The sequence below is a fragment of the Grampus griseus genome (genome assembly GCF_964374135.1).
Source record: "Grampus griseus genome assembly, chromosome: 5".
NCBI classification, from domain to species: Eukaryota; Metazoa; Chordata; class Mammalia; order Artiodactyla; family Delphinidae; genus Grampus; species Grampus griseus.
Window position 1 is genome coordinate 128,622,110 of NC_138998.1, and position 23,960 is coordinate 128,646,069.

The 23,960-nt window shown below is 35.8% G+C and overlaps 1 protein-coding gene across 12 annotated transcripts in view; it reads right to left on the reverse strand.

Moving 5' to 3' along the window:
• The window catches only part of GRIK1 (glutamate ionotropic receptor kainate type subunit 1), a gene marked incomplete at both ends in the record, with an annotated part of 423,407 nt that overhangs the window by 21,135 nt on the left and 378,312 nt on the right, over positions 1-23,960 (reverse strand). For all 12 annotated transcript variants that reach the window (XM_082654750.1, XM_082654760.1, XM_082654756.1 and 9 more), the window contains 3 exons: positions 1,453-1,678; positions 14,156-14,373; positions 18,455-18,573. In XM_082654750.1, coding sequence (XP_082510876.1) covers positions 1,453-1,678; positions 14,156-14,373; positions 18,455-18,573 — 563 coding nt within the window. The remainder of the gene's footprint in view (positions 1-1,452; positions 1,679-14,155; positions 14,374-18,454; positions 18,574-23,960) is intronic.

Here is a 23,960-nt window from a genome sequence, read left to right on the forward strand (position 1 = left end):
TTGCCTAGCCCAATCATTCTGAAGATTTATTTAGAGGACATACATAACAACTTATTTAGAGGAAAAGGAGATTTTACCCAATTGATATAAGTTAATTTCTTTATAGCATATATTTCTAGCATCAGATAGATTACATGGAGTCAAATTAGTTATGTATTCATGTTCAAAGGTAGAGAGAGTTGACCTTCTTTACCTGGTTAATCAAATTAGTATTGATCAAAAGTTGAATATGGGCTACATATTCTTTTTTAAAAAGTAAATTTATTGCCAAATTAAGCCATCAGGAGTATTCATGTAAAATCTGATTTTTTTTCATGAAAAATAGAAGATCTGATAATGTTGGGCTCTAATTCCCACAGCTACTGACCTGAAAGGCATTTGCCCCCTTTAGATGAGTATGTTGTCTCTAATTCTCCATACTTGCTACCATTCCCTACTGCTTCTTCAAACAAACAAGCTTTATTCAATTATACCTGCTTGGCTTCTGTAAGCATTTGAGTTTGCGATCCCTGTCTAGTGTTGAGGGAACTGGATAATCCCTTTCAACAGGTGAAAATAATAATATACCTTGGGTCCTTAATTATCTGATTTAACTGTAACTATGATTTCTTACTGGACTAACCCAGTGGTCTAAGATGGCCTCCAATTCCTCCCCTTGGGAATGCTTATCAGAAAATTACTGATGACTCACTTGAGAAGAGCAGATTGCTACCATATCAGAACCTTATACAATACAGTTTCTGTAGTGAGGGAAATAGAGAGTTTTCTATAGGGAGGTCATTGTCCCTTGAATACAGAATATAGTTCTATATCCCAGACATGCAAGAAGAACTAGCTGTGTGGGTCTGTATGCCTACAAGGTAATAATATCCTTAGATTGAGCAGTGGTACAAAATCAAGGACTAGGAATATTTGGAGATTTTATTAATGATTGAATCTGACATATTGCCTGAGCAAATTATAATTTAATCTTAATCCTTTTTCTTCTGACAGATATAGTTTTGCTTTTCTATCTATTTACATAGAACACTAGCTCTTTAACTTTGTCATCTATATGTATAGTTAATTTTGTTGTATTCTAATATAATTTAAGATAGAAAAAACTATACAGGCATATATAGGAACTGAAGAAAATAATGAGAAGAGTGTTAATTAGGAAGATATTCTTTTAACAATATTTAGGGTAAAATAAAATCTATGTACTCAAATGTATATGCAATGGTAGAACTTGAAAGAAACAATGAGTTAAAAGTTTATTAGGTTAAATATCTTGGAATCTTCAATTCAGAGCATGCCTATGATCTGTACTGTCATTTCCCTTATTTATTAGTCCACTGAAGACATTGTAGACTTTCTCAGAATGTAGAGTAGATATCTCTGAGACCATTCCTTTCTATACTTTGTAACTGACATTGCCCATCTCAGTCTTTGCTACTGCCTTGCCTCTCTTACCTATAGGTGTTCCCACTCCATAACCTTTGGAGTCAATGAGGCCCCCGATCTGAGTGAGGTTACAGTTTCTCTGCGTCACATACTCAATGTTGGTGGACTCCATCAGCAAGGCATAGTCAGTGGTGAGCACACGTTGGATGCCCTCATCACTGTTTTTGACCAGGGCAGTCTGCTGCCTGCTACTCATGAAAGCCCACATCTTCTCGTAGGTGGATATCTTCGATTTCTGCAGGGAAAGAAAGCACACCCACCAGCAGAGAGTGCTGAGAAAATATGTCCTAAAGCTATTCAAAACTCCTGGGGTTCAAATAGCATAGGGAGGATTCTTTCTCTTTAGGTAGGAAACTGGTATTGATGATCCTGGGACTTCAGTTTGGTAGTTGAAAGGAGCCCAATTCACTATAGGAAAACCTTTGGAGGCACTGAGGCAGCTGTAGAGGAAAAAGAGATCTTACCCAACTGATGTAAGACATTGCCTCAAGATCCTTTGGCTGATTTCAGTAGGGAAGAAAGAAGATTAGTATCAATGACAACATTTGCCTAAGGAACTCTGGCCACTTAAGAACAAGTCCTCAAGACCCACTAGGCCGAGGGGTGACTAGATCACCCTAAGACTCTACTCATTTTTTCCATTGCCTTCAACGACTTAACTTCAGTAGACATTGTTTTGCTTTTTTCTTGTATGTAAGTTTTAATACCTGATCCAACATTCCTTTGCAGGGGACAGCCTTGGGATAAATCACATACCTTCTCTGCTTTATTTATGAAAGAACTGCCAATTACTCTTATCTTTTCTAGAAAACTTAGAGTGCAAATGCTCTTTTCATATTAAATTCAGATCAGAAAACTCTTCCTACTATATTTTTATAAGCCTTTTTATATATACATTCAATTTTAAATTGCAATTATATTTTAGATAATGAGGACTGAATTTTCATTTGAAAGTGTTCATGATTTTGTCTTTTCCTTTATTCTTCAGCTTCTTGATTCAGTAATAAGCCATATATATGGTATATATTACATATGCATTTATACATTCCACTATCTCATTATCTTACTTTCTTTGTTAAAATATACTGCCTAAGTTTTCATATTGCTTAGGTATAAATTTTCTATTCTTTTGAATAGTGATCTGTAAATAGTTTACATTTAATTCTGTAATTTCCATATTGTTCTAATTTTTTTCTGTATTTGTCTTCATTTGCATCAACACTCCCCTCCATTTATTTGGAAGATGGAAGAGATTATGAGAATTACTGATAATTCCAAGCTACTCCAGCTCTTGCGTTGTATATGGTACACACGCACGCGCACACACACACACACACACGAGCTTCCTTGGAAGGCACAGAGCTTATCATCTCAGGAGTGCAAGGAAGTTTAAAACATGATTTGGGGCCACAGCAATAAATGGAATACCTGTGGAATAAACTATAGTGTGGTTATTCATGGTCAAGTGTTCCTGAAGGCTCATTCAGTTCCGAACTCTATTTAAGACCTGGGTTAACGCTGTAGGCTTTATGAGTTAAGGGAGGGCAGATAGCTTTATTTTGGATTGTTAGGTATTTGAAGAACCCCTTGAGAAAGGTCTTGTGAGACAAATAGCAATTCAATATACAGTACCTTATAGATACTGGTATTTTATGGAAACCATTTTGTCATGATTAGGCCCCTGTGAATTACTCCTCATCCCCACAGATATCTGAAAGTTGAGGTTCATGTCTCCATTGAAAAGGTATGTTTTTGAGGTAGGGTTCAATGCCTCATTTGTTGGGTAATTTTAGCCTGGAAGAGTCTGTTAATGCTAAATTTATAATAAAGAGCTACTTGTACAAGTGCACGGACGTCAGTCTGTCTTTTGGCAGTAAACGCACTGCTGGGAAAATTATTCTTCTACCAGGAAACTACCTTAAGGGAAAATAATTTTCTTAGAATTATGAAATTTTATAGTTGATGGAAACTTTAGAAATTGGCTCATTCATGCTGTTTACACAGAGGGGGAAATTTTGGTACAGAAGATTTGGAGAGTTCATGAAAATCACAAAACTCGTTAGTATCAGAGCTAATACTGGATCTCTGGACCCCTGACATCTAATTCAATGTTCTTTCCACTGTACTATGCTGATTTTGGGTAGTGCTACCAAGTGGGATTAGTATGCACTCATACCAGACGTGGCTCACCATGTTGGCACTTGACAGCCCTCAAAGTGGTCTACATTCTTGGAACCGTATCCATTAATCATGTTCTTTTTCTTTTTAATTTTTTTTATTATTTTATTTTTGGCTGTGTTGGGCCTTTGTTGCTGCGCATGGGCTTTCTCTAGTTGTGGCGAAGCACGGGCTTCTCATTGCAGTGGCTTCTCTTGTTGTGGAGCACAGGCTCTAGGCACGTGGGCTTCAGTAGCTGCAGCACTTGGGCTCTCTAGTTGTGGCATGTGGGCCCTAGAGCATGAGGGCTTCAGTAGTTGTGGCTCACAGGGTCTAGAGCACAGGCTCAGCAGTTGTGGCACACGGGCTTAGCTGCTCTGCAGCATGTGGGGTCTTCCAGGGCCAGGGATTAAACCCATGTCCCCTGCATTGGCAGGCGGATTCTTAACCATTGCGCCACCAGGAAAGTCCCTCATTAATCATGTTCTTGGTGCCACCACAATATCCAAGAGCTACAGAACTTCTAAAGTCTTACTCTCAATTTCTTTTATCTCATCACAGCTTAGTAACACAATGTTCCCTGAGTCAACACGTTTGTGTTGACCACCACATGTTAACTAGCACTGCTCTGTGGAGCTGAAGGTCATGGATTTAATTCAACCACACTTACTTCTTCCTTTTTGGAGTAGAAGGTTGTTCTTGGCTTGAACTGCCTGAGGTACTGGAAGAGAAATCTAGCAGGCATGGAATTTGAACCATTGAACAGCAGAACTTTTTCTAAGAAAATGATCACTTGGGGGACTTGCTCAAGTTGAAGGTATAGGGAACATTCTAAATTTCTTTGACACCCTCCTATTATTTTTGCTCCAGTCTAATAATGGTAAACATAATGGGACAGAGAATAGCACCCTTCTGCTTTTATTTAAAGTTCTCTTTCATCATTTAGAAAGTTTGCTGTTGTGGGGATCCATTGTATTCTACATTTGAAATTATAGACTGTTTGACAAGCTGGGGAGCTTAGATAAATAGGAAGACCCAGAATGTGGCTAAGGAATAACCTTTTTAACAGTTAAAAATATCTGTAGATGGCTTAGGATATGGTGAGTTTTCTACTACTGGAAACGTACAAGAAGAATTTCATGGATGGATGAGTTTCACTTAAGGATCCTTCAACCCACAGGTTCTACTCACTAGACCAACCTTTTCATATTACTTATGCAGGTCCTGACTTCAAGGACAGTTAAGTGCCACCCAGGGGTCATATTGGTTAGTGAAAGAACCAATACAGAGTCATGGCCTCTTTCCTCCTTATTCTTGAGTTCCATCCACTGTCAAACCATGTTCTGTAATGTTTATTTTTTGTTTGGTCAAAAAGTACTATTCTAAGAGTAGTTAAATTAGATTTATTTCTTTTTAATAGACTATTTTTAAGACAGATTTTAATAATTCTTAAAAATAGAAGCATATTTCATGGGACATTATCATAAATATTAAAAGACTTAGCAAACCATTTGAATGACAGTGTGGATGTTTCTGCACTTGTAAATCTTCTATAGTCTCAGCCTGCTAAATTGCTCTAAATGATATATATTTAAAAAGAAGAAACAGTGATTGCAACTTATTTCACTGAATATGTCAAACGTGAATTAGAATATTTGTAAAGTACTCTGAGCTTCTTATCAAAAGTCACAAAAACTGAAAAGTCCTCATTTATTAAATCTGAAATCATCCAGGTTTTTTTTTTTTAATCCTAGAGGAGAGTCAAGGTTAAATGCATTTACTTTGTCTGGTTAAACCTGATTATGTGGCTATTCTGATGCTGATGAAATGTTGGCAAAGAATAAGCATTCTTTTCATCTAAAATCTGTTATAAGGGAGTATTACTGTATCACCATCTGATGACTGTTGTTTATTTCTCTTTTTTCTCCCATAATGCATGCAAGTTAAACACTCAATGGGAAATAATTTACAACGGGTCTCTGTGCAGTTAAAAACTATTTATTGAAAATAGTAATAATAACCAGCATGTGCAGTGTTTACTGTGTGCCCAAAACTATTCTAAGCACTTTGCATGTATTAATCTATTTAATCTTCACAGTGTTCATATGAGAAAGATACCATTATTATTTCTCCTTTACAGATGAAGAAACAGAATGCCACATAAAGAAATGATGAAGCCAGGATTTGATCCCAGCAATCTGGCTCCAGGGTTTATGTTCTTAACTAATAGGGAATCAACTGTTTGTTTTAATACACAGAACATCAAACTTATGACTCGGCTAATGTTTTAACATCACTGACACATTTTCTTAAGAAATAATTTCAGTAAATAGCTGTGGCATCTTTTCTATTATAACTAGAGCTGCTGAAAATCTTGTAGTCATGACACAATGCATGGAAACAATTTATATGAATTTAGACAGCTTATATTTGTTTAGACAAAAAAATTAGACAGTGTTTTAGGAAGTGCAACAGTTGGAACCTGGAAGGAAATGTAGATATTGTTTATATTTTTCCTTATTTTGTATTTCATATAGTTCCATTGTTTTCAGTTTCAGGGTTTCTGCTATAACAGGAAAAGTATGTGTAAATTCTGGAGTGTAATACAATCTTAAGACTGATAGAACCTGCATTTTATAGACATATCCCTCTAATATTTCATTTTTACTGAAATAAACATTATTTAACACATTATTTCTTCAACCAGGTTATAGGACTTCTACAGTAAAGATGTATAATCCTATTATTCAGTAGAATGAACAACTGTGCAATTCTACTTCAGACCAACATGCTTAAAGATTTTATATAGATACCTGTTTATATGTTTATTTTTACATATATCCATACCCCACACATATACACTGAAGATAGATTATTGATATTTGATTTTTGTTATCTTGTCAAAAATGATCATATAAATATGGTAAATATATGCTTATTGAACAAATAAAACATCAAATATAATCACATTTTAAAATCTGATCTCCAATTTACTTTACATAAATGCCGATTTTAAAAAAAAACACAACACCTTAAAAATCAGTCAAAGACATGGAAATCAGCCATGTAGAAATCCAAACTTGTAAAGCAGATATATCAGAGGTGAATAGTTGCCTTAAAAGAAACCATTTCCTCTAACACAAGATTAGATCTATCATTTCATGAAATAATAAATTCTCATGGACATTTAGGTTCTTTCCATGTCCTGGCTATTGTAAATAGTGTCCATGAGAATTTATTATTTCATGAAATGATAGATCTGATCTTGTGTTAGAGGAAATGGTTGCTTTTAAGGCAACTATTCACCTCTGATATATCTGCTTTATAAGTTTGGATTTCTACATGCCAGGACATGGAAATAACCTAAGTGTCCATTGACAGATGAATGGATAAAGATGTGGCACATATATACAATAAAATATTACTCAGCCATAAAAATAAATGAAATTGAGTTATCTGTAGTGAGGTGGATGGACCTAGAGTCTGTCATACAGAGTCAAGTAATTCAGAAAGAGAAAAATAAATACTGTATGCTAACACATATATATGGAACCTAAAAAAAAAAAAAGGCTCTGAAGAACCTAAGGGCAGGACAGGAACAAAGACACAGACATAGAGAATGGACTTGAGGACTTGGGGAGAGGGGAGGGTAAGCTGGGACGAAGTGAGAGAGTGACATTGACATATATACACTACCAAATGTAAAATAGCTAGTGGGAAGCAGCCACATAGCATAGGGAGATCAACTCTGTGCTTTGTGACCACCTAGAGGGGTGGGATAAGGAGGGTGGGAGGGAGATGAAAGAGGGAGGGGATATGGGGATATATGTATATGTATAAATGTTTCACCTTGTTACACAGCAGAAACTAACACACCATTGTAAAGCAATTATACTTCAATAAAGATGTTAAAAAAAATTCTCATGGATTTAAAAAAATATGATTTAATTTTTAAAAATCACTTTGAAGGAAGACTCTCAGATGAAAGCATTTATACTATATTGAGGGGCCTGTGTCTTTCAAATGTATATAATATGATCATTGCAGCTGATTTTGCTCTTATCTTGAATTGATAGAAAGTTATGACATTTGCAGAATTTCCTAGGCTATAAATTCATGTGTTCCCTTTTAAAAAAATTCCCTCAGTGGGATTTAAACACCTTTGCTAAAACATTTTTCATGTTTTTATCCTGTCTAAAGATTGGTCCATTACAGGCAATATAACAGGCTTTGAAAAAGGTTAACTTTAATTGACCTCATGGATTTCTCCCTAAACAAATACATTTTTAAACTATAGGGACTTAACATTTTGGACACTGAAGGTAAAATTAGCTAGATCTTTCAAACATCAGCTAATAGCTCTTATGTGAAGCGTGCCTTCCTATACAGAGAAGTTTGTGAAATATCTTTCATTTTGTGCTTCACTATATGACTATTTTTGTCTGAAACTTGTCTCCCCATCATGGCTTATTGCTTCACATCCACTGGTGCAGTGCTCAGTAACTTTCTTGAAATGTCTTTTGGGTTAATGATAGCACCTAACCACTCTCTGGAAGGAGGTTATAAAGGTTAGAGAGTCCATTCCCACAGCTGGTCCAAAGTCCCCAGACCATGAAAGCCAGTAATGACAAGTCTGTTACGATTTTTTTAAACCTATTTTATTCAAGTCATTTTAGACTGAATCATGATCTTATCTGTGTAATCCTCTGACTTGGGTCTGAGAGGATAGTGATTTTTTACAGGGCAAGCTTCTACTGAGAAGCATTTCTTACATGAGTATTTTCTACCATTCTGGCTCACGGGGACTTCTGATGTTCACACCACTTCCTGTCTGCACAAGGCATGCTACTTAACCACATGTTGCATTGTGTTTAACAGGTCTGTGTGCATCTTGTTTCTTTATTGCTATTCAGGTCTTCAAGCCTTGAAAAAGTTTATATCTCCCCCTTCCTATCTCTTACAGTGACAACCTCAAAAACTGGTCAAATTGGAGATCCTGGAAAAAATATAAATTAAACTGAACTGAGTTGAACTGCCTTATTCTGCTTCTCAGCTGAATTCTGAGGGCAGCCTCACCATCTGTTGCTTATCTACCATCTGGAAGTGGTTCTTCTGCTAATTCCTATATGTGCTCAGCAAAGCTTCCAAGGACTGAGGTCTTTGTCTGACTTGGCCTCTGAAAGTCTTTGAGATTTGGGGCACTGGCACTCTCTCTGAACTTTTCTGTCCAGTAGCAGAAGGCACACCTCCCAGGATCAGTAAGGAAGCTGAACAAAGACCAAACTAGAGGTTTTTTTTTTTCTTAATTCAGAAAGTTGAAAAAAGTAGGACTAATAGCTAAGAGTAAGGGTTGGATGTTAATGGTGATGATGTTTTTGGTGAGAATTATAATAATATTTAACATTTTTCCCTTTTTTATTTAACATTTTTATTGTTGCAATTTGCCATATAGTATTATAAACACACTACCTCTATTAAGTTATTTATTTCTTAAAATAATATTTTGAGCTAGATATTATCCTCAATTTACAGACAGGAGAATTGAGGTACAAAGGGTTTAAATAACTTACCAAGGTCTACATAGCTAATAAGCAGTAGTGTTAGAATTTGAACCCAGGTTCTAGAACAAAACTTTACTGTAAGTTTTAATTTATATCACAGCATTTTATTATAGTCATAACTCCTGAGAAGACTGGCTGGTATCCCTAATCTCTGAACAATGAACCAAAACCATTATTTCACTTGGATGATGGTTTGCAAGAGACATTGAGAAATCTCTTTTTTCAGGCCTCAAATGGTCCTTAAGCTTTTACATGATAATCCTTTCTTCAGCTGGGAAAAAAAAATGAGTTGATAAACTATCACTGTGAAATCAAAGTTTGGGCTATTCCATTTATCCATAAGTGTAATTAATAGAATTACAAAGACAAAAAACAATTTTTGCACATGTCCTACTTTTTATGAGACGTGGAGAAAATCAGTGCCTTAGTGCTCCATATTAAAAGCAAAAGTTGTAGTTGGATGCTGTTGCTGTCAATGTTCTTGGGTATAAAAGAGGAAATGGCCTTAGGTAATCTGTCCCCAAGTTGTGTCCACAGAACTTGACTGTGACCTGACTATTCTTTGTATCTCTTAAGATGCTGAGGGTGGTCTCAGATAGTGTGGAGGGCAGGAAAAGGCTTTATCATTTAAGATTTTGAAACAATTGAAAGGACCAAGCAATTCAGCAGCAGAGAGATGAAAAACCAATATAATTAATATCATATTATTAATTAGTATTATCCTGAGTAGAAAATCAAAGGTAGTTTGTTAAAAATTCTCTTAAATGAAGTCTCTTGAAGTTCTGAATTATTGGTATACTGATTTATAAAAATATTCTATTTAAAATTATTAGCCAAGGACAAATAAATGGTCCCCTGATATTTGGAGGATCTCCTAAAATATCTTCAACAGTCCTTGGACAGTTGATGAAACACTCTGCCTCTCTTTAACTTTGACCCAGTAATTGGTCTACTGGTGAATGACACCCTTTCACCAAATAGACGTTATCATCCATAGGGTGCAGATGACCTTGAGGAAGTGTAATGTTTAATAAGCATCATTGACTAAGTGCCCTTGGCCACAAAACTTAAAATTGTTCTTTTCTTCATGGGCATCAGCCAGGATCTTGAGGTGTCTATCTGTAAAACTTTGTGAATGTATGTGTAATTGAATTTACGATTTAATCTCAGTTCTTTGCGTAAATACAGTCCCTGGTGATCACTGTGTTGTTCTACATACAAATGACTCAATGAAGGAAAACTGTTTCAGCTTCCCTTGTCTCAGACATGTAGTACCTTGACTCAGCAGTTGCTTAATAAACGTCAGTTTATTCCCTCAGCCTTGCCTGAATTCAGATGATGGATAGTGAAACCTCAACTGAGCTATTTAAAAAACAACAACAACAACTTTTTTTATGTTGAAAATCAAATATCCAAATCTGAAATCTAAGGTCTTGTTCTCTGCAAGAATGACGAAGTCTAGAAAAAAAAAGTCAATGGCTTTGGATGGAAATTTTAGTGAGCAACTTCTGGTCACACTTTTCAAGCAGAGCTTTCACTAAAAACATCCCTCAATTGTGACCAAGAGACCACATATGAGGAGTTAGTGTATTTTGTTTGTTTATGGATTTTGGTAACTTCCATAGTCCTTTCCTCCTTGCGAATGCCTATTCTTCAGCTGTAAAACAACTTAGAGTCATCTTGAAAGCAAAGAGACAGGTTCACCATTTGGATGTGCCAAAGGGATATTTTTGGGGTACTGGGGGGACAAAAGCACTTTAGTTACACTGTGTGATGGAAAAGTGCTTCTTATTAGAAGTTCCCTTGTGATTGAATGCAGCTGGGACCCATGTGAGCAAGGCTTATGCCCCAATAGTAGATCAGAATGTGCTAGGTTAGACCAGGCAAAGGCAGCTTTCCTTATTGATTCAACAGCGTAAGAGAGGATACTGTCTTTGATTAAGAGAGAAAGGGAGGGAGGGAAGCCTCAATGGCAGTGATACATTAATGTAGAGCCAGGTCAAAACTGAGTCCTTGTGACCTTAACTGCTGTCACTCAGTGACAGGGTAGAACTACCCTGAGAGCTAAAAGGCTGGAACATTTCTTTCCCTTGCAGAATAATCCAGCTTAAAAATGCTGAGTGTGTATCCCTCTGAAGCTTTCTGACAGCTTGCCTCCCTCAAGGGGAAAATTAAATCGGATTTAGTCCTTGTTCTCTTTTTGCAAATAAATTCCTTCTTGTTGCTAGGCTACAAGATAACTTTTAAATCGAGGAACATAGGACAGTGTCTCTTCCTCTGTGGATCTCTATGTATCGTTCCTGCTATGGTCTGAATGTGTCCCCCCAGATTCATATGTTGAAATCCTGATCCTCAAAAATGATGGTATGAAGAGATGAGGCATTGGGGAGGTGTTTAAGTCATGAGAATGGAGCCCTTATGAATGGGATTAGTGCCCTTATAAAAGAAGGTCCTGTGAGACCCATGCCCCTTCCACCATGTGAGGACACAGCATAAAATCTGCGACCTAGAAGAGAGCCCTCATTCAACCATGATCTTGACTTCCAGCCTCCAGAACTGTCAGAAATAAATTTCTGTTATTTATAAAGTACCCAGTCTGTGGTGTTTCGTTATAGCAGCCTGAACAAAGATACCTCCTCACCTCCCTTCTTTCCTCCTTCTCTCTTTTTCTCCTCTGATAGAACCCATCTCTCTTAGATTTCAGTAGTGTATTTGTTCATTTATTAAAAACATGTTTTCTGAGTGCCTACTATCTCTACTATGTACCTACTATGTGCCAGGTACTGTTTTAGGTTCTGAGGATATAATGACAGACAAAAGAGACCAATTGTCTACCCTCAAGGAGGGTAGAACTTCTAGAACTCCCTGAAGTTTGTCTGAACACTGACTCTTTCATCAGTAGCTTTATAAATTTGTGGCAAGTAATTTAACTGAGCTATACCTCATTTTCCTCATCATACAATGAGGATAATCTTAGCTCTTAACTCAGTTGGCTTTGATAAGGATAAAATGAAATACTGTATGTAAAGCATTTAGGAACAGAGTGTGCAGTTATGAGCTAGTACAGTTGAGAGATTAGCATAGAATTATTTCAGGGAAATGCAATATCCAAGTACACCCAAGTCACTCTAGGGTCCTGCCAGGAAATGTGGGAACCAGCACTCTTTATATTCAAAGGTATGTGAACAGAGACAAATTAAAATGAGATTAAAGGATACTTTGTGAATACACTGATTGTTTTCACAGTGGCGAAGTCAGATCTATGGCTTTTTCAAAGGGTAGCCTCTCCCTCTTTTATATTTATAATGTGCATCTTAGTAGTAGTAGAATCTTCTCTACCTCTACTCGCCCATTTCCCAATACTTTAAAACTTTTTGATACTGGTGAAAGAGGTAAATCATTTCAGATATGTTTTTCAGACATACTCAGTTCTCTTTGGCAGTGTCTCTCTGTCCTATATGCCTTGCAGGTAATTTTCCTAGTTTTTGACAAGTGTTGTGATGAATTACTAGCTGTGGGTAACGTGTTTCTTTACAGTACTGATTTTAGGAAAATTCAAGCTTTCAGAAAGTTGGAAAGCCATACGTTTAATGTAATTTGTCCTGAAAACAACACTTGTCCAAAGAAGAAAGAATCACCACACTTTATACCTTCATTAAATCAATGTCATATTTCTTAAAATTAAAAAAAAGTTTAAAATCATCTTTTTTTTAATATAGAGGAAGAGAAAAATCCTAACTTTTTACATTACTCTTTTTTATAAAACTCTGGGTATAGTTTACTCCTAAAACAAGTAAGTTTTTATTTGTTTATTTATTATTATTTTAATGTTAAACTGCATTTACTGCATAAGTAATACATATTTTGGTGAAATAATACTGTTATACAAAGAAGTGTTCCCTTTTCTTTTACCCTTAGTTTTTTGTCTCTAAATAAATACTCTTCACAAGTCAAAGTAGTCCTCTCAAACCTTGGGTGACAACTTCATTTTCAGTAATCTGGATGTGAAACGTTGACAAAGGTGTTGTTAGAGTTTATTTTGGTTACAGTTGCTGTTTTCCTTTTTTTCACATGCACAAGTACCTCTTACAAGAAGGTTCTAGCCTGGCTGTGTCATAAACCAAGTGTGTGATTTTGAGCAAATAATTTAGCTTCTGTGGGTTTTGTTCTCTTCATGAGTAAGGTGAAGGGCTGAACTTTCTGATCTCTAAGGTTTTTTGTCATCTCTAAAGGTCCCTGGATCTATTAAAATCCATTTCCCCCCCATGGGAGATATAGTATCTGAGATTTGATAATAAAAGTACTGCAGCTTATTCCGTAAGCAAGGTGGAAATCAGTTTCATTACTCTGGGTAAGTAATTAAAAAGACTTGAACAACAAAATGCACTTGACACTAAAACCATATTGATTCTAACTTAACTCTCCTTTGGTACCTCGGGAGACACTCCAGGCTATCGGAAGGCTTCAGGCTACTCTGGGAGCACTGTCCCCATTGGTGCAAATGCAATATTAGACTGGAGTTCCCTGGGATACTTTTGGTTTTAATTTTCCAAATAAATACCAGTATCAACACATTTACTTATCATCTGCTCCTGCCTCATCCAGTACAGAACAGGAAGAACAAAACAAAGATATTCAAGCATTCTGATTGTCATAATTTCAGGTTAAGTAATCTTTACTTTTGTGGCTTCTATACATGAGTGATTAATTAATGGGTATAAAGACAAGAAAAGATATTGAAGATACTGACCTGTGGATCTGAGTGTACTCAATTGGGGATAGAGGGAATGATACCTAGATGGGCACTGAAGAAATTGTTTTATGTGACAGCTGAGGGTACCTAGGTCCCTTGCAATCAGATTTTGCCATTAGACATTTTACTTTATAAAAAAGTTGCCTAACATTTTTTTGGTTTTTTTTGGACAGACTCTCATTCCACAACCTCCTCCCCTCAGTATGAGATAACCGCTGAGAATATATTGTCAGTTCCTTACCTTGAAGAAGGTCATTGTAGATCCATCTCTGACTGCCCCATATTCTATCTTGGTTTGTTTTGCCAGGTCATCTGCTGAATCAATGGGGGATTCCATTCGCTCTACTGTCAAGAAGGCAGCCAGATTGGCAGTGTAGGATGAAATGATGATTAGTGTGAAAAACCACCATATCCCTCCAACTATTCTTGTTGATAGAGCTTTGGGCATCAACTCTGATCCTGTGATGGTATCGCCAGAGTAAGAGAGTTAAACAGTTAGGAGAGAAGGGAAGACCCGTGATTTGACACTAACCTAGAGAGATAATGCATTTTTGTGACACAAAACTATAAATCTATCAAGGTTTTACTCTCTTGCGTGTAGGTGAATAGATGCATTTTTTTAGAAAATGAAGCAAAATCTAAGTGATCTTTTATCATTTATCAATGCTGCTGTTTAAAATGTGATTTATTGACATTTGAAGGCATTAAATGATTTTAACCCTAAGTTATTCTATGTTTAAAATTTATAGATAGTTTAGTTGCTTAGATTTGAGTTTGTTTGCTTGTTTCTGCTGAAAAGTCAATCCCAGACTTCTGGACTTTTCTTACTGTCTGATATGCATCTTATTGTTTGAAATAAAATGTTCTAGGTTGTACAACTGTGAAAGCTTTGAAATGCTAACTTACTTTTATTTAATCTTAAAGAATGAGAGAGACTTTCAAAAGATTAACATATCATGTCATTATCACATGTACTTTAATAAAACACTGGAGTTTCACAAATCAAATGAAATTGGATGCAGCCATATTTGACAGTAGATGAATCATTTTTTATTGCTTTATGTTACTTTTGAAGTCAAAATTATTTTTTTAAAGTAGATTCTTATTTAACTGAAAATAATATATTCACTGAAAAGGCAAATTTTGTCCTCAAATAAAGTACTATTTTTTAATTATACTTCAAAGACTGGCTGTTTTGCAGGTGGAAAGGGGCCTTTTCTGCTAAGAACATACATTTTAGATGTTATCAGATGATTCCTGATTATTTGCAAAAAGGTAATATAGAGGCATTTAATGTATTTACCAAAAAAACCTTTCTCTCTTAAAGAAAGGGTACATGTGTGAAGTTTACCTACACAAAGGACAAACATCTGTGAAAACTCTCTAGCTCAAAACTTTTGATCAAACTTATGGAAGGCCATAAATCCAACAGTAGAATCAAAAGGGACAGAAGGGTATATGCAGCACTTACCCCAATTTGATCAATTCATGGATGGATTTTTGGTTAATCTGCTTGCTTGAAATTCACCATTGGTTCTGTACTTAGCATTTCCTCCATGAAGTCGGAGGAATGTTAGAGTTTATGGGACCAGTTAAAAAGTGAAAGGGAAAAACCCTAAGTTAAAAAATCCAAAGTATGAAGTTCAGCAGGTGAATTACCTGGTTTAAAGGAGTCTTTCACTTTTCTGATTGGGTGTTTTGAAGTTTTGTAGTTAATGGCTTAAGATAGAAAGGGACATTGGAGTTTACGAATCTACAAATACATGAGTTTATGCTCAAGCTTAATCTATAAACAGATACAAATATTGCTCATGAAATCAAAGCCAGCTCATGGTAAGCAGATAAAGGTCGGCAGAGTTTCTTGGCCTTGAATTAGATGTATTCTTCTAAAGCTATTAGGTATCTTTGTGCTTTATTGTCTTTTAATGAGGTTAATGGCTTCACTGTGGTTTTTATTTCCTTCTTTTGTTTGTTTGTTTGAATTTGGGTGTGTAATAATACTCAGATTTATAACAGTTTTCATTAAATTGCCTCTAAGAATTTAGTAGAATAGTTTGTTGCTCTCTTGTTTTAATCTTTCAGTTTAATGGGATTTATATGTCTGTGGGTGTATGTGTGTGTTTAATGCCCAAGTTTGTTTCATATCTTTGTACTTCATTGATCTAGCAGCCTTGTGGTAGTGTGATATTATTTTAGATTTTTCGTTGGCTATCATTAAAATACAATTTATTTCATAAAATAGCCGTGGGAAATAGGTAATATAGTTAGTAGATATATTTTCTTAGCTTATAGGTATAGATTTTCTGCTGTAAATTTATCCTTATTTTATTTGGCTGCATTTGTGAAAAGATCAGATTTTAATTTATTATTTGTATAATTATGTATTATATGGCAGTAAAACTGGACAGACGGATAACCAGCTGTTGACATGTAATGATAAATTCACATCTATCACACTTTAAACTAATACATATTTATACTTTTGGATGAAGTGGTCTTGGAACTTAAAAATAATTTGTAGAAACCTACTCAGGTTACATTTCAAACCCTTGGTAGACGGTATGTATTATATTTCTCAACATTTCATCTTTTTAAAAAATTTCACACAATTTTGCGACTTTCATGACTCTCAACATTAATTTACATACTTAGAAATGACTTCGCTCAAGTAGAGATGATTTTTCTAAGTTCAGAATTCTAGAGTATGAAGTTATGAAAGTAATAAAAGTAGAATAAAACATCATTAGAAAATATTTGGGATGAGAGACAATACTTGCTGAAGTCTCTTTACTGCCTTTTATGGCAGACATGACAGCCAATCCTGATCCAGACTTTGCTCACGCTCTGTAGAAAAGAGAAAGCCTGATCATCACATTAAAAAAGAAATTAAACAAAATGATTTCCAAGTGAGTACAGTGATAAGCTTCTGCTAACAAGAGCACAACAGTCAATACATAAGTTAGCTACCTGGTCCAATGCCACACGCTAAGGACAAATGCACTAACAGTCACCAGTACTGCAAATTTTTACATTTCAATATATGTTTCACCTGACAAATATTTAAAACTTCTTGAAAAACAAGCAGAGTCTGGTTGGGGTTGACTGTCACGTACCCAAGGTAGTGGTAACTAGCAGACACTGCATCCCACGGTTTGCTGTGGATGATGGGAAACTCCAAACAGGTAGAATATAAAAGAGAAATTTTAGGGGCGGGAACACTCATATGACAGAAGGCAGTCACAGTCATACGTACATGCACAGACTTGCCGTGTGCTCTATGAAACCCAAGTCTATATTTTTCTATTCTAATGGCACAGGAAGGCAAGCTATAGGGAAGGAGGGGAGTCTCTCACTCTTTGAAAGTAATTGTTCACAAGATAAATGCCTTAAAAAGTAAATGCAGTGGTAAAGCAGTATATGTCATCTAATGAGTTTTCCTGCAGGATTTATAGTTCTGTGCTATTCTCTAAACTCATGCAAGTGATTTCTAGTAAATCAGGTGCTGTGTCTACACCTATTTGGCAGTGCCTGAATAAACTACACTTAATTGCATGATGAGAGGTTTTACTCACTCTCTTCAATTATTTTGTATTTCCACACTAGAAACCCTTGCTCTCTCTCCCTGGAATTTATAGAGACAGACTATATACATTTCGAGTAGATGATAACAACTCCCTCATGAAAAGCCTTAGGGTTCACACCTAAGTAACAAACATCTTTAATATATATCCTAGTTGAAATTTCCTTTGCCAATTTATTTTGCAACTTGTTGTCAAATGAGCAGATATTCCAAACACAACAGCATCTGTGACTTATGATTTTCTTAAATAAATGCACTTATCTTGAGAATGGTTTTCTATACCATACGTCTGGAATCAAAGCTGAGGAATATCCACAAAAGAGTTGGATTTCTTCCAAAGGTTAAAACAACTCACTCCTCCCTCCCCACCAAAATCAAAATCTTCCAAATCATAGAAAATGTATAAAATATATTACATTCCTATGGTTTGAATTTCATTTCCCCCAACTTCTCCAGTTTACTGTTGCTATGGTTACCAACTGATGGAGATCGTAAAAGGTTACTGGGAAGCTAAGATGAATCCCTGTAGGGTCTGTCAGAGTGGTAATTAGTTGACAGTTTTAGGTACTGTGAGCTATTGGAAGAATGTAAGTCAACCTAATTTTCAAAGGATTCAAACTTTAATCCTTTTCAACCTCTAACTTGTGAAGTTAGGAAAAGACTGATATCTCCATCTATGCCAATTTGTAAACAGTTTCTAAGATAATTTATCCCTTCCTTCTCTCTAGGAAAATTTGTGTTCATTGCTTGATAGTAAGTCTTATTTTAGATATATAGCAAAGGAGTTTCATTTCTGTCATATTTTTTTTATTTTTAGAACTGTCTAGGAAGCCGGGTTCTATTTTTTTGATTCCTGAGATAGTTTTTAGCCTACCCTCTATCTTCTTGGTGGAATTTACCAGCATGAAAACCTGTCAGCAGACTGTGGGATGTGTGTGACAAAGATGCGCAACCTTGTACCTTGTTGCATGAGAGCTCCAACTCCAAACCAGAAACTGTTTAGTAAAGTAAAATTGTTTTCCACCACGTCTGAGTCAGGATTGCATGGGTGGGGGTTATACCACTCGTAGGGTGTAAACCTGTGGTAGTTAACAGAAACAGTCTGTAAACATGAGATAAATATATGTGGCACCAGTGAAAACCCGCTGAACAATGCAGAACACCCAACAGCTAATGATGGACACATCAAACCAAACAGTAGGCCATATTCATAAACTTACAGCTTTGGTGGGCAAAGTGCAAAGGAGACTTTAGGCATTATATTTATCAGACTTCTGAGTTGTAGTCAAAGCCCATTGGTTGTCTGGAACTGTACTCCTCAGATCTATGTCTACTAAATTGTTCTGAGTTTTCACTCATTTCCATTTTACTGAACAACTAGATGGACTGTTAAAGAGAGGTTCACTCATCTCGAGTATTTACCCCACAAAGTAGCAATGACAGTGACACACACACTGTTGCATACCAGCTACAGTATCAAGATTCTGTGTTGCTAGGTGCTGTGGAAGGCACAAAAACAGAGGGGTGACTGGACTTCAAGAGGTATCTATGGATAGAAGTTTAAAGGAGTCTATGTAGTCTAGTGATTTCATAATGAATCAAAGGAGCTGCAAGTTTGAAACAATTAATAAACAAAAAGAATGTCTGGATTGGGATGTATTAATGTTTTTATGATTGTATATGGAGATAAAAATCACAATCCTTAAATGAAGAGATAAAGTTCAAACTTAGAAGTATCCTGGCCCAGGCACAGGGGTTCATTAGTGTTAAGGACACAGCATGTCTCAATGGAGAGTTTTAGATTCAGACACTCTAGATTCATTTTGAATTGTTTCTAGAACTATGAATTGTGGTCACCTGATCACCAACCCTCGTTAGTTAGGAAATCAACCTTGAATAAGTAACTTAAGCTCACTGGCTTCAGTTTCCTTATTTTTAAAGAAGAGGGAATCCAGATATCTCTAGGGTGTGTTAAAATAAAAATTTGAGGAACTGAAGAGTTTTGGTTCTTCCTCTGTTTTCTAAACATCTGTCTGATCTCTACAGCCCAAGGAGCTCCCTGCTCTGTGGTTATATTTTAGGACTATCTTTCCAAGGGGCACTTATTTTTCCAAAAAGACATTAGCAGGTGCTCTGTAAAGTGATCTGGAAATGATTAAATGCAGTAGTCCTTAGCACTGGAATCTTTGCTGTTTGCCATTGGGTCTTTTAATGCAAGCAGGAGTAATGTTAAAACACCATAAAGCCAATGAGAACATATGGAATGCTCTCCAGCCATAAGGTTTCAGCAGTAAACAATAGCAGGTTGCTGACACTTGGGGAGAGTTAGTATTAAAGTGAATACATTATCTAAAGCGAAAAGCAGGGCACACTGTGAATCATGCACAAGGAACTGGGCAGACAGTTCCTCTTAATGAAAAACCATTCTCTAAACCCCCAGACACCTTCTGAAAAGTATACAGCATCTCCTCATCAAGTCTTAGGGAGACTGGGATAACAGCCTTGTAGTTTATCCCCCAGTAATGGCATCTGAATCGTGACTACACCTTCTCCACAGCTGCAGGGCACACAGTGCAGGTTCCTGTGAAGCTTATGAATATAGCTTTAATTGACAATGCCATGCCAATGCATTTTAATTACTGTTTCAACAATATAATTAAGTTATGAATTTATACTCTCTTATAACCATAGTAGTTTGCTGAGCTGAAGAACTGAATACCAATATTAATGAACCTACTAATTGAAGCAGTACAGAGTAAAGATGCCATTACTTAAACAATATCATTGTCACTTGTACAATAATTAAAAAATATTAAGTGCAATAAATTAGGCAGATTATGCATTCAAAGGAAGGAGTTTTTCTAAACAGATCATAAAACCTGGCAACCACCAGCCCCCTGATATTCTGGCATTTCTCCCCTGTATATGCTCTGATGAATGAGATCACCACTTTTCTCTTTGGAATGCTGCATCTAACTTGGTCTTTTTTCAGTATTTCATACTTTGCAGTTCTAAGTGAACAATTAATCTAATTTTCTATGGCAAAAAAGAAAACTGTCTAAACAGCAATGTGATTCTGCCTGCTCTGCAGAGATATTTTAGATCCTTTCTTTCTGAGATTCTGAGTGACTTGGGGAGTGTGTGGACTGAGGAATATTAAATAGTGATTTGATGCTGTGTTGTAAGACACTGACTTTTCGTAATGCAATAGACCTACCTGTTGCCTACTGGATGTAGATATTTCGGCTTGAAATTCCTAATGCCTGCTTAAAGATAGCTAGTGTGACAGTAATGTCAGCACCAGGAAGTCTGGGAGAAAAATTAATACATGACCCACACCAATGATATTCTGAAGCTGCTATCTTCAACTGATACTGATTTTTAGTGAAATGTCAGAGAAAGGAACAAATATGCTTAAAATTTATGTTAAAATTTGCACATAGAAGAGTAGCATTATATTGAAATACAGAGGTTAATTTAGGTTTTATGTTTATATATGCCAGACTTTTACTTGAATGGAAGATATAAAATGCTGGTCATACTGAAGATTTCTAATTAAGAGATTCTTTTTATGGCTGCGAATAGATATTAGGGTGTATCAAGAAGAGGGAGATCTATTCATCTTTTAATGGAGGAAGCTCTATTCGACCTTGTAGCATAACTGTTGGGTTGGTATTATAACTGTAGAGTTATAGTCAAAGGTTTTCTTGATTTTTCTTTGCCAGAAGCCAACTTAAAAAATGTTCATTTTAAGAAGATGAGCATAAATTATAAGATGTAATCAGACATTATATTTGGATATTTGGTCTATCTAAATTTTGTGTTCATGATGGTTATAATTCCTTGGGATTAAATACTTTACAAAAAGTAATTTAAAAAATGTCAACCACAAAACAAAAACACTGACATGCACATTTGTAACAAGTCATAGTAACTAAAAAATTTATATGGCTTTCCTTAGTTTGTCTAACTTTATAAATTCAATTCACTTCAGCAAATGGTTTGTAAGTCTCTGTCTAGTGAGAGCATTAGCCTAAATGCAGTGATGGGCTTTATTTTTCCCCTTTAAAAAGACAAGAAAGGATATATTTCAAAAAGCAAATTCAAAAGCCTCTCTAGAGCTAAAGATGATTAGGAGGTTAGCTGTTTTTCATTTCTATTTCACTAACTTTGAATGCAAACCACTAAGGTGTTAACAGAAAGTCATTTTACATATTAGCTTATGGATGCAGAGTGACCAAGTTCAAGCTATGATGGTGGGAAGTAAAAGTGAATTGGCACATTTATTCGATCAGGATTTTGTCTTTAGGAATCACCTCCAAAATATATTTAGTGGCTTTATGACGTAGAGGCAGGAATGGATTCAAAGGTATGGAGAAGCTGAATGTAGCTGAGAGTACAATCCCCATGATAGTGCACTTGTACACTGCAGGGAGTTATTTTTTATATTTTTATATTTTCTATGTTTTACCACCATGCTGTTTGCAAGTTTGCATTTGATGCATGACATCTCCACTTCCCCAAGACCCAGAGTGAGAGGAAAGACAGTGAGAAGGGAGTGACAAGGAGAATAAGCTAAATAAAGAAGAGCTGGTTTATAAATGATACTTGGTGAGTAGGAATGTTGAGTGGATAGTATTGACTAGGGGACAAAGGAGGTTACTTTCTTAACTGAAACAGAATGAAGTTAGAAAAGGTAGGGCTCTGGTTCATCAGGAGGTTATAGAGGAACAGACAAAATGAGGAGGGGAAAACTACTGAATGCTACATTATTTTGACATATTCTGGTGGTAAAAATAAGGCCATTTAAAGGCACACTTGGTGTCAAATGTAAAAGAGAACTTTCAACCTGTAGGCTTGTGAGAATTTCTGGTTGCTGTTGACATGTTTTTTTCTTTCAGTGATTTTGGTCAAGTCAGTGTGATAAATGATGTAATTACTTGCTCATCAACATTGTCTTGCCTATTCTACTCATTAGCATCACTGTTTAGACAAAGCAGTGAGCTGGGGAATATGGAAACTCACTTCTCTGTTGCCCTCTGCTGCTTGGATTGCTCTACTAGCCCTAGAATCACCCAGCAGGTGTGGGCCCCAAATAGAGGAATGGAACAACAAGCCAACACAAGATTTCTAATTTATTGTTAGAGAGTACATCACTTTAGGGTGGTCATTTATTCAATGGCCATTCTAGGGCAGTATTCATTTCACTTATGAGCCAGTAATGAGAAATGCCCTTCCAAAGGTGAGTTATTCATCTTTGAAAATTTGATACTCAAAGCACTATCATCTTTAATTATTTAGAGCATGGTTATTCAAACTTGGTGCTATTGACATTTTGGGGTAATTCTTTGTTGTAGGGGGAGGGCTGTCCTGCACACTGTAGGATGTTTAGCTACATCCCTGGACTCTACCTACTATATACCAGTAGCAACCTCCACCCTCAGTTGTAACAATCAAAAACTATTTCCAGACATTGCTGGAAATGTCTGGAGGATAAAATGTTCCCTGGAGGATAAAATCTCTCCTAGTTGAGAACCACTGATTGAGTATTAATGTATCAAAGGATAGTATGACTCTACATACTGACAATATACTATTTTATGAGGTAAGACACATGGAAAGAAAGCTTTGGTCATTATTTAAAAGTAATTTAATATCTGGACAAAATTTGGAAAACAGTCTAGGATTTGGTAATGGTACACTTTATGAAGTATAGAGAACTTCGAAATATTCATTTCATATTGAACATATGTGACTCACCCACACGTGAGAGCACACATTTATTCGCTTTTACTATGTCTGCTTTATGGATCTGTAAGACCTTTCCAAACTAGGTTATTTTTCCCAGCTTTCTTTATAATTATGCTAGGGAAAGAGTTACCTGGCATTAATCAAAACCATACAGTGAACAATGACAAAGAACTAGCATGAAGAAAGATTTCTCTTAGAAATTCCTGGAGAGAAAACACAAATTGATTAGAGAAAAAGTTCACTGAGTTTTGTTGAAGGATGAAAAAGGTTGAAAATGAATAGAGGACATAACAAAGCAATCATTTTTTTTTACAGGGTTTGTCTAGGGATATCTACTGTCTAAGCCAGCAGAAAGATAAAGCAGCTGTGTTTCCAATTCAGTATCAAAGGTATTTAGAAAATATGATCTACTGAATGGTATAACAATCCTTTGAAAAACTGTGTAGAGCAGAATGGTTAAATGTAGGGTTATCTCAGAAAATAAAATCTAAACTGAATCATCAGGGTAGCATAAAGATTTCATGCCTCCAGACTGGATATATAACTACTCTTTCTTTTTATTGTTATTTCCAGAATTCTCTTGTTAACTGTCTAATTTTTTAAAAAAGTAAATTTTATAAAATTTTCAAAGTATTTGTTTTTATTCCTGAGGATTTCAAAATCTTGTTTAATCCAGTGCTTCTTATTTGCTACAACAATTCCTAGCTAACTTTTT